We start from the raw sequence: 17,063 nt of genomic DNA on the forward strand, positions 1-17,063 counted from the left end.
CTGAGTTGGGTACGTGACAAGAACAAGCTGATTAGATTTTGATTCAAGTCCGGATCCATATCCGGCCTATCAGTGTGATACAAAACGTAAACTGTTCAACCTGGCCGAGGTACGCGCTCTACCGAGTGCTGTTCTAGTTTTAATTTGATTTGGTAATTTTGTGTTTAATAATAACCCATACTTATTTCACAACTGACTTGAGGACATAACCGAATTGACATTCTCGACGAGTGCGTGAATCGGTTTGCCATTCTAACACCTTGTTAAAACAAGACAAGTTGTTATCTATGTATGTAGTTGCTGTTAGACAGAGTTTTTCTTTTAGATATCCATTAATCCAAACCTCCACACATGTATCTGGGTTTTTGAAGAATCCCTACACACAGTTGTAATACAGAACCCTGTTTCACCTTTTTGTGAGTAATGCAGGCTGGTGGCTCAGCAGGAGTGTGCGTGGATCTCACACTCTTTCCCCTTGATACGCTGAAGACGCGGTTGCAGAGTGCATCTGGCTTTCGCGCCGCTGGAGGCTTCCGTGGAGTTTACTCTGGAATCCTTTCTGCTGGTGTCGGTTCTTTTCCTACAGGTGTGTGCTGTGTTTCGATTGTTTTGGATTTCTAGATTAACATGAGATTTTTTTTTTCTTTTTAAATGAAACAGCTGCTCATCACCTTGGTTCAGAACAAGGAGCTGATACTTTGGGTATCAGCATGATCTTTGTAACATAAATCTTGAATGGTTTTTGAGATATCGCGTACATGAGCCAACTTACTGAGACAGTTGCCACGGAAACGCAATTCAGCCAATCACTGCCGTGATCTCATCAGGTTGAGATAATGGCACGAGGAATAGATATCTTTAATCTGAAAGGTAAATGTTCAACGATTTTTGAAATATCGTGTACACAATTCCAAATGGACAGTACATGGACAGATGATCGGTCGGCTCATTTTCATGTCCCCCGTCTTCGACCTTGTCAGAGGTGCAGGGGACATCAAGTGTTTGGATTACCTAGATAGGCTTCTAATGGTCTAATTAGGCTGATGTCATAACATATTTGCTCATTGTTTATAGTCTCCTTTACTGGTCTAAGAAGAACAGAGTCCTCCTTGGCCCATTATTGTCCCACGGCGTCCCTTCTGCCATCATTAGGTGGTGGACACATGAAAGATCCAGCGGTGTCCTTCACGAGCTATCGCCGGCACCCTGAACAAATGACAAATTCCTTCTCTTATCTACAGGGGGGCTGCATCAGTGGCACAGCCATGCTCGGAGCCACGATACAACCAGCAGCCACAAGCTGCAAACAAAATTATATGAAATTATATCTGAACTCTTTCACTGAACACTCGTGCTCTTCTATCATGCTCCCAATTATTAACTCGTGTTTGTTGATATTTATCTCCATGCTTTTTGGAAAAAAAACGGGGGGATATTATAATTGGCTCTGCCTGTCCAGTCTGTCCTGTCTGTCTGTCCGCCATGCTATCTCCTTTTAAACAGTTGGGCAGAAATTCACCAAACTTGGTAGTTGTGATCACCAAATGGCAAGGAGGTGTAAAAACAGTCATTTTGGCCCCTCCCCCCTCAGATGGGGTAAAAAGGTCCAACACAAAAAATAATAATTACAGGCACATGTCCCGTCCATCCATTCATCCATCCATCCATTGGGACCATACTCTGTGCAGAGCGTTGGTGCTGCTGAAGCAGTCTCCTAGGATATTTGACACAATCCTGGACGGGTCGCCACTCAGTCGCAGATTGAAACATTTCAAATGAAATTTTGCATATTAAAGTAACATTGGGGGATGCATGAAATAGGGAATTTTTTTTGGGGGGGGGGGTGATTTAACCCCTGGTTAATGCCTTAGGGGGTGGGGACTTGGGGTCAGATGTGTCAAAAAGGAAAAAAATACTAATTTAAGTCAAAATTTGACATTGGTTCATTCCTGGTGGAACTTTTTGCCATCTTTCAACTTTCCTTTTGGCGTGGGGATTTGTGATGGCGTTCTCGAGGCTTCGCTTTAGTTGTTGTTTTTCCTGATGATTTACATTTCTCCAGTCGGAATTCCATTTAATTGTTTTGTGAGTGCTGGTTTACTCGTTCTTGCTGTGCTGTTAATTTGTATACGCCCAATATATTGTTGTGGTTACCAAATTCGCAAACCACCATTCAGGTCCCTTAGGTGAGATATCTCGGTAAGTATATGTGTAGTTAGGCCCAAACCCGTTGTCTAGTGGGAATACATGTCATTTATGCGTGCTGCGACTCTTCAGGATAGCCGTTTTTCTTTTACTATCTTTATTTTGGACCAACCGCCATTGTTACCACCACCAACCACAACATCAACCACCCACCGCGGCGCCGCTTCACGTCACACCTCGCAACCGTCGCATCGCCACCGTTCTTGCGCCGCTTGTGGGTACCGGTGTTGGACTCGTACAGGGCGCGCGCCGAACAGCGTGTACAAAACCACGGATTTTCCGCTCCAAAAACGGATCAAAAACGACACACGCCCACTTTTGTTCCGTCCAATCGGTGAGCGAGGGGCGATTTGGCCCCGCCTCCAGGGCGTTGGAGGGCGATCGCTATATGAAAATTTATGGATCAAAATGCATTCACGCCCACTTTTTCTCGGGCCAATGGGGAGCGAGGTGAAAGGTCGAAGGCAGGGGGTCAAAGGCGAAGCCACGGGGCTTATATAAGCGGCTGCGTTCGTCAGTCCAGTTAGTTAAGACTTGGCAGTCGGTGGAGTTGGGAAGAAGAAGCAGGGGTTGGTCGTTGGTCGTTGGTTGGTTGTTGTTGGTCGTCGTCGTCATCGTGTGCGTTGGAGTCGGAGCGAAGAGGACGGAGCTGTGGAGAGGCGGCGAAGGCAGACGAGGGGGTGCTCGCGTCGTGCCGGGAGCTGCACACCAGGGAGGCCGACGGCGCGACCTGGTCGAGGTGGAGACGCTCGTCGCGGGACTCGAGACAGAGTAAAAATCCTCCTTTCCCCCGAGCATCAGCAACCCCCTCCTGTTTCCCCCCGCGCTGAGATAGTGCGACCAAGGGGGCCCCCTTCCCACCCCCTACCAGACACTGTCCGCGAGGCCCGCGGAGTTGAGGCACCATCGCCGCTCCGCGTCTCATCACCAGACGGGTAGGCCCGACCCGGTCTCGGCCTCAGGCCCGCCTCATCCTTGAGGGTGTTCTTTTCCTTGGTTTTGGGTGTGTGTTGTCGGCGCCGTCTGTGAAGTAAAATTGTATAAGTGTTGCCGTGTGCTCGGTAGTCGGATAGCTCTGCATTGTGTCTTCGCTTTCACATTTGCTTTTTGTGTAAAATTGCATTGTGTTTCTTTTCTTTTCTATGTGCTTTTGGTGGAATTGTATATGTGTGCTTTCCGTTCATCGCGAATAAATGTGCTTTATGTTGAACTGTTTCCCGCTTCGCTTCGTCTTTTCCTCTATTGAATCCCCATCTTACTTCACGTAAAGGGTTGGTAGTGGGCTGAATACGCCCGATAATTAATCGAACCGTCGAGGCTGACGATAACACCGCTCGGTTATCCCGATAGTACGGAACGGGTCGCTTAAGTGGCCCGTGTCCGAAGTCGACCTGCGGCGAGGTGCGATCGCCCGGTCTACCCTCCGTGTGGGTACTTAGGTAGGTCGAATTTGGCGAGCAACCCTATCCCACGCGGGGGCCGATTGGCTCGATCGCGGTGAGACCGAAAGGTCCACCCGTGACTGGTTCCCGGCGTTAGTCCGAGAGGGTCACGACTGGATTGTCCGTCCGGTGGGCGACGTGCCGCGATTCGAGTTACGTGGCCGTCAGCACGCCGGCGGGCGCGAATCCGTAACACTGGTGTCAGGTCGTGCGATACAAATCCATCGCCCTCCTCGCGGCACTGGTATCGGAGAACAGGAAAACGGGCTCTCCTGTCTCCAGCTAAATTCACGGGAATCGGTCCAGGGGTGAGAGAAGCGACCCCCGATTCCCTCCAAATTACGAGCGAGCTAAATTAACCCTTCACGAGAAGCAAGATGGCGTCTCAAGGCGAGCGGGAGCCGGGGGTATTAGAAATGGATGTAGAATGTGTAGAATCCATGGCCCAGGATGAAATCCCCGTGCAGGAAATGTTGGTTGTACAGGAAAACGAACTCGCCCAACTGAACCCAGAGCCCGAAATGGGTGTGGCAGCGGCCGCGGTGTATGACACCTCCCCTCCCCCTCTCCACCAAAACCCCCCGACCCTTGCCGAAACGGCTCACCCAAGCGCACCCGACATGGCCCAGCTATGCGCCATGCTGGCGGCAATGACAGCGAAGATGAATGCGAACATGAACAAGCAAATGGACGAAGTAAAAACGAGGATGGATGCGAATACACAACAAATAAATGCGGATATGAAAGACGAAATGAAAGGCATGAACGAAAGGATGGATACAAATACAAATGAAATGAAAAACGAAATGAACAAGCAAATAAACGGAATGGAAGCAAACATGAAGGAGGAAATGAAAGAGCTACGGGGTGAGACGCAGAACATGGGCCGATGCCTGCAGGCGGGCATGAAGGCCGTGACCAGGGAGATAGGAATGGCGACTCCACGTGTGGAAGCAAACGAGCTGGAAGGGGGTGCAACGGCTGACAGGCCCGCGGTGGAGGCGGGTAAAAAAATAATTTGGGGGGCGTGTTGGGCGAGGGTCGTGACAGAGGAATCGACGGTGACCAAAAGGGAAAAATTAAATGGGGAGACCAAAACGTGTGAGACGAGACACGAGGTGACGACGACAGAAACTTATAAATGTATAGAGACACGGGAGACAGAAAAAATAGGAGAGACTGCACGATGAAGACGGGGTAAGTGACGCACACACACACACGGAGGTAGTGGAGGATAATGGGGGTGAGCTGGGGGACTGGGTAGAGACCCAGTGCGAGCACCTGGATGGCCTCCTCCAGGAACGAGGGTAGGGAGTCTGCCCCCTTGAGGCGAGTCACGACCAGGTGAGTTCGGTCATGCTTTGCGAGGTTGAGAGGAGGAGTGCTGTGGACGGGTGCACGGAGAGCTTGGGGGGTATAGAGGCCCCGGAGACCCTTGTGGGGACACGAATCCCCAGTGTGGTTGTCCCTGTGTGTGTGGTGCAAGGTGTGAGTGCGTCCCCGTGTGTGGAAGCGACCCCGTGTGTGGAGGCGACCCCGTGTGTGAGTGGTGTGGTGGCGATGGTGCCAGAGTACGTGCTTCCCAGCACGCCGTGTGTGGATGAGGCACCGTGTGTGGAAGAGGCCGTGTGTGTGGATGAAACGGCCAGTGTGGATGAGGCACCGCGGGTGAGTGCCCCCGCGTGTGTGAGTGAGGGACGGTGTGTGGATGAGGCACCGCGGATGAGTGCCCCCGCGTGTGTGAGTAATATGGTTTGTGTGAGTAGTGAGGGACGCGTGAGTGAACGGCCGAGTGCAAGGGAGACCGTGTGTGTGAGAGAGCGGTATGAGAGGGAGATGTCGGTTGGCATGCGGGAGCACGCAGCCGCGTCTCCCGGTGTGAATGTGATGAAATGGAGTGTGAGCGTCGTCACACGCGGGAGTGCGTGTGTGGAATGGCGACGACGGCGACATGTAAAGAAAGAAAGCCGAGTAGCGGCTGTAGTTGTTTCGGGGACCGTGCCGGGTTCACCCAGCGGCGAGCACGAGGTTCGTGCTGTGCAATGCACGAGACCACCACGTGCTCGCTTGCGAGAGAAGTCCCGGTCCGGAAACGCACGCGGTGGATTTGCCGATCCCGCGGACGGACAAAGTTTAGGCAGGATTACGGATTTGGACCGGACGGGTTCTCCACGCGATCGTGTGTGTTAAGCTCCAACGGGCAAAGCACATGTGTTCGCGTGGGGAACCCCTCGAGACGTGGGGCTTGTGTTTTTTTTATGCGCACGGTGACGTCATGGCTGCACGTGGGGTTGGAATCCGGCAGGAGGGGTATCCCTGCCGGATGGTACCGTCCAAGGAAGGACGAGGTACACGTGCAGTTGCATGACGTCACAGGCAGGTGCAAAGTGCGCGAGCTCTGAGTTGCCGCGCTGGTGCTGCGCATGTAAAGAAAAAAAACAAAACAGCAAGCCTCACTTTCGGGTGCACAGGATTCCTGGGCAAGGGGTGGAAGACCCCTTGACCCGGGGCACAGGATGGAAACTAGTTAGGGGGAAGGGTTAGCTTAGTTAGACCGACTCCATGGGGCAGGGGTAAGTCCTCATGGAGTCCGTGGAATGGATTAGTTAGAGGGATTGTAGCCAGATTTAGGTTGGGAAATTGATTAAATGATTTATTGGGAGACAGTGACAGACTTGTGGATGTGTAGAGGGGACGTAGTTTAGCTACGTAGTGTTAAAAGGAACGTGCTTTAGTGTAAGGGACGACGTGGGAGCACGAGTTAGTTAGGGGATGCAGATAGAAGGATGGCAGAGTTCAGTGGTGTGTGTGTTGAAGAGTTGTGGGTTGTGAGGTGAGTACGTGTACATGGTGAGTGAGTGAGGCCAGCGGGTCTGTGTGTGTGGAGTGAATGGGGAATGCATGGTGCGATGAGTGATTGGGGGGAGGAGTGACTCCCGCCCAAGGGACCCCGGGGTCAGTATAAAGTGAGTTAGGGGGTTAGTCAAATTGAAAAATGGAGGTCGTTTTGTTGTTGGTGGGAAAGTAGGCTCGAGACCCATTTGGAGGGGTGCAGGAGCCCTGTTGAGGGGCTTGGGAGCGTGGCTGCGAAAGGTGAGTATCGCTGAGTGGGTACCCCGGGCACCAGGCTAGTCGGCCGTGGTAGGCCAAGGGCCATGGGGGGCCGGGATAGCGTAGTGGGCACGGGTGCGCCTGCTTGGTGCGGGGGCCCGGGGCGCCATTAGCCGCGTGGGCAGTGTTGTGGGCAAGGGTGACCCTCGGAAAGGGCCTGGGAAGCCAGCCTGCCACGTGTGCGTTTCAGGGGAGGTGCCATGGGGGGCACTCCCCGGTGTTAGGGAGCTGGTAGGCTCGGAGGCAGTGTAGTGCCCGGGGGTGCCATAGCGGGAGATTCGGCAGAGGGTCGTGCCTGCCAAAGGGGGCCACGTGTCCCAGCCATGAGACCGTGTGAGGGCACGGAGAGAAAATTGGGGGGCGAGGCCCGAAATTGTGAGGACACCAACACAGGCGACGGGAATCTGGGTTGTTAGAACCAATAGTTTAAGCGAGAGGCGCTTGTTGAAAGCCCCGGGGTAGTTTAACAGTTAAATTGTTAGGGTAGATTAGGAGATGTACCCCTCCGCACCATCCATCCCCTCGCTGTCGTTGTGGGCCGCTGGACCCACTTTGGGTTGGATCGCTGAACTCTGGGGAGGCCATTCTGAGGCTTCGTTGGGCCTCGACACAGGACGTTAGCTCTCCCTTATTCCCCTCCGGGAAGGGAACGTAGGGGTTGGGAGTAGGCTGGGTGACAGGATAGGTTAGCCGAACAAGGACGATAAAGGGGGTTAGGGGACGATTTATAGTGGGGAAGTAAAAATAAAAACAACAAAAAAATAAGTTGGGGCTAAATTGGGGTTTGACAAATTAAGGGAGTGGGTAGGTACAGTGACAGGCAAAGGCGATAGGTTGGGAGGGAGACAGGTAGGTAGGTCCGAGCCCGCCTTCCAAGTGGCCAGCACCACCGCACTCCCTCCACCAACCTCCACTGAACGGCAAAGGCTGGCCAGCTTCATCTGCTGGCTGTGTTACTGCAAGGCCTGTGCCGGCCCACTTCATCTGCCGGCTGGCTGTTTTTCTTCAAGGCCTGTGCCGGCCAACTTCATCTGCAGCTGCTGTGCTGCAAGGCCTGTGCCGGCTGGATCGTCTGCAGCTGCTGTGCTGCAAGGCCTGTGCCGGCCACTTCATCTGCTGGCTGTGTTGCTGCAAGGCCTGTGCCGGCCCACTTCATCTGCCGGCTGGCTGTTTTTCTTCAAAGCCTGTGCCGGCCCACTTCATCGGCAGCTGTTGTTTTGCTGCAAGGTCTGTGCCGGCTGGATCGTCTGCAGCTGCTGTGCTGCAAGGCCTGTGCCATCGGCTGGCCGTGTTTTGCGTCAAGGCCTGTGCCGGCCAGTTCATCTGCTGGCTGTTTTTCTTCAAGGCCTGTGCCGGCCAGTTCATCTGCCGGCTGTGTTTGCCTGCAGCGGCCTTCTTCTGCGGGCTGTGTTTGCCTGCTGCCTTTGCCATGCCATGCCCACTGCCCCTGTTCACCAGCCCCGTTCAATTTTTGCTTTGCCCCCCCTGTTCATTTCCATGTGCGCCAGGATCCGCAAGGCAACAGTTTGCAAGCTGCAAGAACTGCCCTGTTGGCAGCTACAACACGGGCCTGCAGTGGCGGCCCGTGCACCGTGTTTGTGTTCACCCATCCATTCGTTGTGCTCATTGAGTGTGCCACTTGAGCTGGCACGGAGACTGCGTTGTGCAGCCCATGCACCGTTGTGGTTCACTGCGTTCAGTTCAAAAGGGAAGGCCTTGGACTGCATGTGAGCAGCCAGCCACGTTCCCTGTCACCTGCATTGTTTTGAGCCAGAGACTGCATGCGAGCAGCCTGGCTCCCTGCTAACTGCTTTCTTTTTGCAGAGTTCATTGATCCTGGGCCATGGTTTAGTGTAAAATTTGTAAGTTGAGGTTAAGATGTACTGTAAATATGAGTGCGCCCCCGGCATGTTTGTCCTAGCGCCGGCAATTTTATTTAAGTCGTCCGTGTGAGTGAGGTTGTTTAGGTAGTTACGCAGCCCTCAGGTTATTTATTTTGGGGACACGAATACCATGAATGTCGCACTCAGGGATCCGTAGGTAAAATGTACTAGGGGAAAACTACACATGATGGCACACGAAAATTTGACGACTCGGGACGAGTCTGTAAAAAGGGGAGGGGGTAGTGTTGTGGTTACCAAATTCGCAAACCACCATTCAGGTCCCTTAGGTGAGATATCTCGGTAAGTATATGTGTAGTTAGGCCCAAACCCGTTGTCTAGTGGGAATACATGTCATTTATGCGTGCTGCGACTCTTCAGGATAGCCGTTTTTCTTTTACTATCTTTATTTTGGACCCACCGCCATTGTTACCACCACCAACCACAACATCAACCACCCACCGCGGCGCCGCTTCACGTCACACCTCGCAACCGTCGCATCGCCACCGTTCTTGCGCCGCTTGTGGGTACCGGTGTTGGACTCGTGCAGGGCGCGCGCCGAACAGCGTGTACAAAACCACGGATTTTCCGCTCCAAAAACGGATCAAAAACGACACACGCCCACTTTTGTTCCGTCCAATCGGTGAGCGAGGGGCGATTTGGCCCCGCCTCCAGGGCGTTGGAGGGTGATCGCTATATGCAAATTTATGGATCAAAATGCATTCACGCCCACTTTTTCTCGGGCCAATGGGGAGCGAGGTGAAAGGTCGAAGGCAGGGGGTCAAAGGCGAAGCCGCGGGGCTTATATAAGCGGCTGCGTTCGTCAGTCCAGTTAGTTAAGACTTGGCAGTCGGTGGAGTTGGGAAGAAGAAGCAGGGGTTGGTCGTTGGTCGTTGGTTGGTTGTTGTTGGTCGTCGTCGTCGTCGTGTGCGTTGGAGTCGGAGCGAAGAGGACGGAGCTGTGGAGAGGCGGCGAAGGCAGACGAGGGGGTGCTCGCGTCGTGCCGGGAGCTGCACACCAGGGAGGCCGACGGCGCGACCTGGTCGAGGTGGAGACGCTCGTCGCGGGACTCGAGACAGAGTAAAAATCCTCCTTTCCCCCGAGCATCAGCAACCCCCTCCTGTTTCCCCCCGCGCTGAGATAGTGCGACCAAGGGGGCCCCCTTCCCACCCCCTACCAGACACTGTCCGCGAGGCCCGCGGAGTTGAGGCACCATCGCCGCTCCGCGTCTCATCACCAGACGGGTAGGCCCGACCCGGTCTCGGCCTCAGGCCCGCCTCATCCTTGAGGGTGTTCTTTTCCTTGGTTTTGGGTGTGTGTTGTCGGCGCCGTCTGTGAAGTAAAATTGTATAAGTGTTGCCGTGTGCTCGGTAGTCGGATAGCTCTGCATTGTGTCTTCGCTTTCACATTTGCTTTTTGTGTAAAATTGCATTGTGTTTCTTTTCTTTTCTATGTGCTTTTGGTGGAATTGTATATGTGTGCTTTCCGTTCATCGCGAATAAATGTGCTTTATGTTGAACTGTTTCCCGCTTCGCTTCGTCTTTTCCTCTATTGAATCCCCATCTTACTTCACGTAAAGGGTTGGTAGTGGGCTGAATACGCCCGATAATTAATCGAACCGTCGAGGCCGACGATAACACCGCTCGGTTATCCCGATAGTACGGAACGGGTCGCTTAAGTGGCCCGTGTCCGAAGTCGACCTGCGGCGAGGTGCGATCGCCCGGTCTACCCTCCGTGTGGGTACTTAGGTAGGTCGAATTTGGCGAGCAACCCTATCCCACGCGGGGGCCGATTGGCTCGATCGCGGTGAGACCGAAAGGTCCACCCGTGACTGGTTCCCGGCGTTAGTCCGAGAGGGTCACGACTGGATTGTCCGTCCGGTGGGCGACGTGCCGCGATTCGAGTTACGTGGCCGTCAGCACGCCGGCGGGCGCGAATCCGTAACAATATATATTGGGGCGTATTGTGATACCGGTCGTCCGTCTGTCTGTCTGTCTGTCTGTCTGTCTGTCTTCGTCCGTCCGTTCCTGTCCGCACTCTTAACTCCCAAAGTTTTCAACTTTGACGTTTCATATTTGGTACATAGGTACAGACTGGAGAGTTGTGTCGCAACATACATTCATCATCTAAAGTGGTTTCTGTTTTCCATCTGTTCCTGTCCGCACTCGAACTCCCAAAGTTTTCAACTTTCACGTTTCATATTTGGTACATAGGTACAGACTGTGGAGATGGTATGTCACAACATACGTTCGTCATCTAAAGTGGTTGTCATGGCAAACAGGATGCTGTTTTCCATCCGTTCCTGTCCACACTCGAACTCCTAAAGTTTTCAACTTTCACGTTTCATATTTGGTACATCGGTACAGACTGTGGAGACGGTGTGTCACGACATACGTTCATCATCTAAAGTGGTTGCTATGGCAACCTGGATGCTGTTTTCCATGTAGTAGCACAATTCTGTTTATACCTTCTTGTTCGGGCGTATATTGTGCTCACTTGCTCTCTTGTTCACCGTTTGGTGCAATATGTTTTTGGACATCCAAATGGAGGAGGTGTTTGACTATTTGTTTGTTCTTTTGAGTTTTCTCTTGTTTGAGGTGAGATTGTCTGCAGCTCTTTCCCCTATAGAGTTAATCTGTTTGCCTCAGAACGTTGTCAAGCAAACATTGAGTGGAACACATTTTTTGTTTCTTAAAGAATTATCAATCAGACTCGGTGGCTAATGGTGAGAGTGTCCGCTCTGAATGTAGGAAGTCGGTTGTTCAAACCCTGCTCGAGTCATTCCAAAGACTTCAAAAATGGGACTTGCTGCTTCCTTGCTTGACATTCAGCATTCAAAATGGATAGTGCACGGACAAGCAACGATAGATTGGCAACCATTGTGCACATATTATGGGAATAATGGCCCCCTACGTTGAAGTTCCTTGCAAGGGAATTTGCATTATAATTACGGACCAGTTAATTCCATCAGAATTGGCATACTCGGTGTAATGGTCAGAATGTTTGCGCTGAGGCTGGGATGTCGGCGGTTCGAACCCTTGGCCGAGTCGTAGCAAAGACTAAAAAGAGGACGTACTGCTTCCTTGATTGATGCTCAGCATTTAAGAAGGGTCGAGCACGGACAAACAACCATAGGTTGGCAATCATAGTGCAAGCTTGATGGGCGTAATGGCTGTGCTGAAGCTCCTTGTTAGGGAACTCATGAAATTGTATTGAAAAGTAACACTGGGGTAATATTGCTCGAGTGAAAGTTGATGGGAGCACTGCCCAGTGATTGTCCTGCTGTCCAGGTAGAGTCGTCACCATTTTAAATCAGTTGCAGTCATCAGCATTGTCGGACTTGCTACCAGAGTCAAATCGTGAGAATAAAACGGTTAAAGTTATCTGCCGTAAAAGACTACAACGTGCTGATGTTTCAAGCTAAGCCCTTCGGCGGAGCAAAAGAGCCTACCTTGCTTCCAGAACCTACATTACAGAAATTATCTGATTGGATAGTAGGCCTTGGAGTCCGGTGTTTGTGAATTCACGTTGTTGCTTACAATTTACACTTTTGATGTCGCACGTTGAGAATTTTGAATCTTGAGAAGAGCTCTGTTCTCGCTAATACTCATCATTTCAAATGTTTCACTCAGAATCCTTCATGAAGTGGCCTTGTGTCATGAACAATCGTCGTGTTGCCGGTAAAGCAAATAAACGTGTCATAATGGCACACAAAACTGCTTGGAATGTATCTGATGAAAGTTTAATCTTTTCATGGTGAATTTCTTGTTGCTGCACCCCATATACACCTATTCAGGTGCTGCATTCTTCATGACTTATGAGGCGATAAAAACCATGCTTGGATCTTCACCACCTGCTCACATGACTGCTGCCTCTGTTGGCGAAGTGGTATTTATTTGTTTTCACATTGGTTTCCTTTTTACGATCTCTAGTTTATGATGTTTATTTATAATCCTATAAATATATAGCCTGGTGTTGGCTCCACAGTTGAGATGGCTAGCTTAATGTTTCAGGATCTTGAGTTTGAGCCCCTGTTGGGCCATTAAATAACACCAGGTGGGTTGGCTCAGCCTGTCATCCTTCCAAGGTTGGCAAAATGAGCACCAGCTTCCTGGAAATGGGAGGCACCTCATCAGCGGCACAGCTGGCACTCCCAGCAATGATGCAGCCACAATCTACACACAAAATAATAATGATGGTGTGTGTGTGTGTGTGTGTGTGTGTGTGTGTGTGTGTGTGTGTGTGTGTGTGTGTATATGTATGTATGTATTTATTTATATATATATATATATATATATATATATATATATATATATATATATATATATATGGCAGTATTTGTACTTATGCATTAAGTGAGACATAATTTGCAAAAATATATGACTGACCAAGATGCCAGCAGCAAATTCAGTTTAGTAATTTTGAACCAGTTGAGCGAGTTGCCCCGAAAGGCCTCCTTGCCTGAGAGTCCAAAGGAAGTTTCTGAGCATGCCGGATCGTCAGATGAATATCCTCTCTGATGAATGGTGTTCAAAGTAAATAAAGGAACTGTTTCTGGACAACAGTTTAATTCCCCCTTTCCTATGAGAAATATGAGCCAACACGGAGCAAGTCAAAGGTCAACACGACCACCAAGCTATCCTGCTATCTCATGTTACAATGTTCGATGCTTCGATTGTGATAGTCAGTTGCTGGAAGGGTTGATGTAAAGTTAGTGAGATTGCTCTCACTTATTGGCATTGCATGTCGGCTTGTTGTACCCATCTTAGTCCAAATTATTTATGTACTGTATATCGGCATTCAGTATTAAACAAATCAAACTCGAATGTCTGGACAGGGTCCCCCTTTCTGATGTGTTCATGTCTATCTGTGCAGGTTGCATGTGTGATAAGAGTGCCTGTGGAAGTCGTTAAACAAAGAGCTCAGGCCTTTTCTGAGATGAGCACACGACGGGCATTTGTTTTCACTCTGCAGCAGGAGGTGAGACTCGAAATATCGTTGTAAATGAGTGGAGTGGATTCTTACAGGAGCTTCCACCATCTGTAATGAAGTGTGTAGCACAGAAAGATCCTTGGCCCCGCACCCCCCCCCCATCCTTTCTCCCCAACACACTTCTTGATTATCTATATATTATATAATGTAATTCTATCTGTCTATCCCACCCTGAAACTCAGAAACGCTCCTCAAAAAGTAAATATTATTAAGTAAAAGTTGCTTCAAATTTATCCAAACATATATATATATATATATATATATATATATATATATATATATATATATATATATATATATATATATATATATATATATATATATATATATATATATATTGTTGCGAATTGGCGCCCGCCAGCGTGCGAGCAGCCACGTAACTTGAATCGCGGCACGTCGCCCACCGGACGGACAATTCTGTCGTGACCCTCTCGGACTAACGCCGGGAGCTAGTCACGGGTGGGCCTTTCGGCCTCACCACGATCGTGCTAATCAGCCCCCCGCGTGGGATAGGGTTGTTCGCCAAACTCGACCTACCTAAGTACCCACGTGGAGGGTAGACCGGGCGATCGCACCTCGCCGCGGGTCGACTCCGGACACGGGCCACTTAAGCGACCCGTTCCGTACTAGCGGGATAACCGAGCGGTGTTATCGTCGGCCTCGACGGTTCCGATTAATTATCGGGCGTATTAAGCCCACTACCAACCCTTTACGTGAAGCAAGATGGAGATTCAATTAAAGAAAAGACGAAGCGAAACGGGAAAACAGTTCAACATGAGGCACATTTATTCCGCGGCACACATATACAATTACAACAATTATGCACCAAAAGCAGATGTAACAAAAGAAACACAACAATGCAGATCTACAACCGACTACGCGTGCACACGGCAACACTTACACAGTTTTACTTTACAGATGGCGCCAACAACACATTTACTCAAAAACAAAAGAAAAGGGCCACCCTCAAAGACAAGGGGGCAGACGGGGCCTGTGGGCCAATATTTGCGCGGGACCTGAAAGAGCGGTCAGGTCCGCGAGACCGGATGGATCCTACCCGTGTCTTTGTGATGAGCCGCCAATGTGGTGGCGCGGCGGCGCCCCAACTCCGCGCTCCTTCGCGGGTTTCATTGGCACTGCTTGGAGTGGGGTGGGAATGGGGCCCCCTTTTCGCACTATCTCGGCGCGGGGGGGGGAAAGGGGGGAATTGTTGATGCTCTGGGGAAAGAGGATAGCTGGCTTGCTTGCTGTAATGGCTTGCTCAAAGGGTTGCTTGGGTCCCGCGACGAGCGATTCCACTGCAAGCTCGTCGCCGACCGCCGTCTTCCTTGCCTCGGACCCGAGCTATTCGGCCTCTTCCCCGATTCTCCTCAGCCGACTGCAGCAAACCACCTGTACGCCCTCGCCTCCCGACTCACTCCCTGCTCCTCCAAGGCCAACTCTGCGCTCAAACCGACTCGACCGCGCTCCAGGCTTCCTCTCTCTGCAGCTCCCCGACAGACTGCGAGCTCCACTCGGCTCTCCGACCTCTCCAGACTGACTCTTCTCAAACTGACTCCCAAATTCGCCCCGCGCCCGGCGCTTTATAAGCCGGCAGGAGAACCCATATGCAAATTTCTGGATCAGAACGAGCTTGGGGGTGCAGCCACGCTCGCCCATTGGACGGAGAAAAAGGGGCGTGAGTCTCCCCTGATCCGAGAATTTCCATATCCCGATTCTACTCCGATGTGCCTGGAGGCGGGGCCAAACCGCCCCGCGCTTGCTGATTGGACGGATCAGAAGTGGGCGTGTATCATTCCTGATCCGTATTCTCCTTGGAAAATCCGCACTTTGCACTCGCGGTTCGGCGGGCACCTTGTACGAGTCCAGGACAGCCTGACGCTCGGTGCTCACAAGTGGTGCGGGAATGGCGGTAGAAGGAGGAGAGGTGAAGGTGATGGAGGGTTTATTGTGGTGGTTTATGGCCATGGCGACGTTTGGAATGGCGGTGATGCGATGTTTGCGGGAGCGAGTTGTGAAGGTAAAGGTCGTGGCTGTTGGCGTTGTTGTTGTTGTTGTGAAGCGGCGTTGAGACGTGGTTGGTTCAAAATATAGATAGAACAGAAAAATGGCTATCTCAAAGGGTCGCAGCCCGAATGAATCACATTTATTCCCTCTAAACAACGGGTTTGGGGCTCACTATACATATACTTACAGAGATATCTCACCTACGGGACCTGAATGGTGGTTTGCAAATTTCCTCAACCGCAACAATATATAGGGAAATTATAATTTTTTTTATGAATCAGACAAAAGTTGAACCTGGGTGGTGTATAGGCACCAGACTACTACCTTGATCATTCCTGAATTTGTTTTTCTTTGCTGTTAATAAATATATAAGCCCCCCTCCCCCCTCATTTTTGAGCTCTTTCAACCAGCAGAAGAATAAAAGGGGTCCTTTTTTTTTCTTTCTTTCTTTCTTTATATCGTGGTATTTTTTTTTCCAGACTTTTGCTAGATGTATATAATGACACGAAGAGGAGAAGAAAATGAAGTTTTAATGAAGAGGAGAAAATCAAGTTACGGGGTTAATCGATATAATAACCAGAGTTGGTGTCAAAGCCACCCAATGCTCACCTGTTTATACGTTTATCGTTTTTAAAAGACGAGTCTTGTAATATTTTTTTTTATAAAGCATTGTAGTGAAGTCTGATCCAAATAATTTTAAAGCAATATATGTATTTGTGTATTGTAATCAGTAAAAAATAGTGTGGTGGATAAAAACATTAGAAAGGAAATAACTTTAACGTTGATGTGCTACAAAAAAAGTTAAGTTCAAAAATTTAAAAAATTTGAAATTATTTTTTTATTTCAACTTCACGACATAAATAATATACCCCAAAGGAACCTCCATGCTAAATATCAGCATCCTCGTACACATATTAATGAATGGCAAGCTTCTAAATAACTTGCACCAAAAACTTTAACATTTTCATGCGGGGGTATCGCTCTAGCTCTGTTCTTCGAACAGGCGAGCTAAAAATGAAAAACACGGAGAAGCCTCGCGAGGGTGAAGCCTTATGACTGTCTATTAATTACATACATTAATTGCATACTATTGGAACATACCTTTTCGATCCTTTAACTTTTACCATCAAGACCTTTTGGAGAGTTTTGACCTTTTAGTCCTTTTGAGGAACCCTTTGGACCATTTAGACCCTTTAGAGTTTAGACCTTTCCACCCTTTAGATCCTTGACCTTTTAAACCTTTTTAAAATCCCCTTTGTTGGTCTAATGATCAAAAGGGGATAAAGGCTTTTAAAAACGTCTTTAGACCTTCAGACCAAATACCCTTGAGACTCTTATACCCTTGAGACCACTTGGACCCTTTACACCCTTTTGACTCTTTTGACCCTTTAATACCCTTTAGTCTGCTTAGACCCCTTGATGCTAT

At 50.0% G+C, this 17,063-nt stretch overlaps 1 protein-coding gene across 12 annotated transcripts in view; it reads left to right on the top strand.

Moving 5' to 3' along the window:
- SLC25A26 (solute carrier family 25 member 26) overlaps window positions 1-17,063 on the top strand; it is an 83,937-nt gene that overhangs the window by 13,557 nt on the left and 53,317 nt on the right. For all 12 annotated transcript variants that reach the window (XM_085863624.1, XM_085863621.1, XM_085863630.1 and 9 more), the window contains 3 exons: window positions 430-586; window positions 12,435-12,526; window positions 13,514-13,618. In XM_085863624.1, coding sequence (XP_085719750.1) covers window positions 430-586; window positions 12,435-12,526; window positions 13,514-13,618 — 354 coding nt within the window. The remainder of the gene's footprint in view (window positions 1-429; window positions 587-12,434; window positions 12,527-13,513; window positions 13,619-17,063) is intronic.

Source organism: Eptatretus burgeri, chromosome 18, assembly GCF_056783735.1.
Source record: "Eptatretus burgeri isolate ZD-2024b chromosome 18, Ebu_testis_v1, whole genome shotgun sequence".
NCBI lineage: Eukaryota > Metazoa > Chordata > Myxini > Myxiniformes > Myxinidae > Eptatretus > Eptatretus burgeri.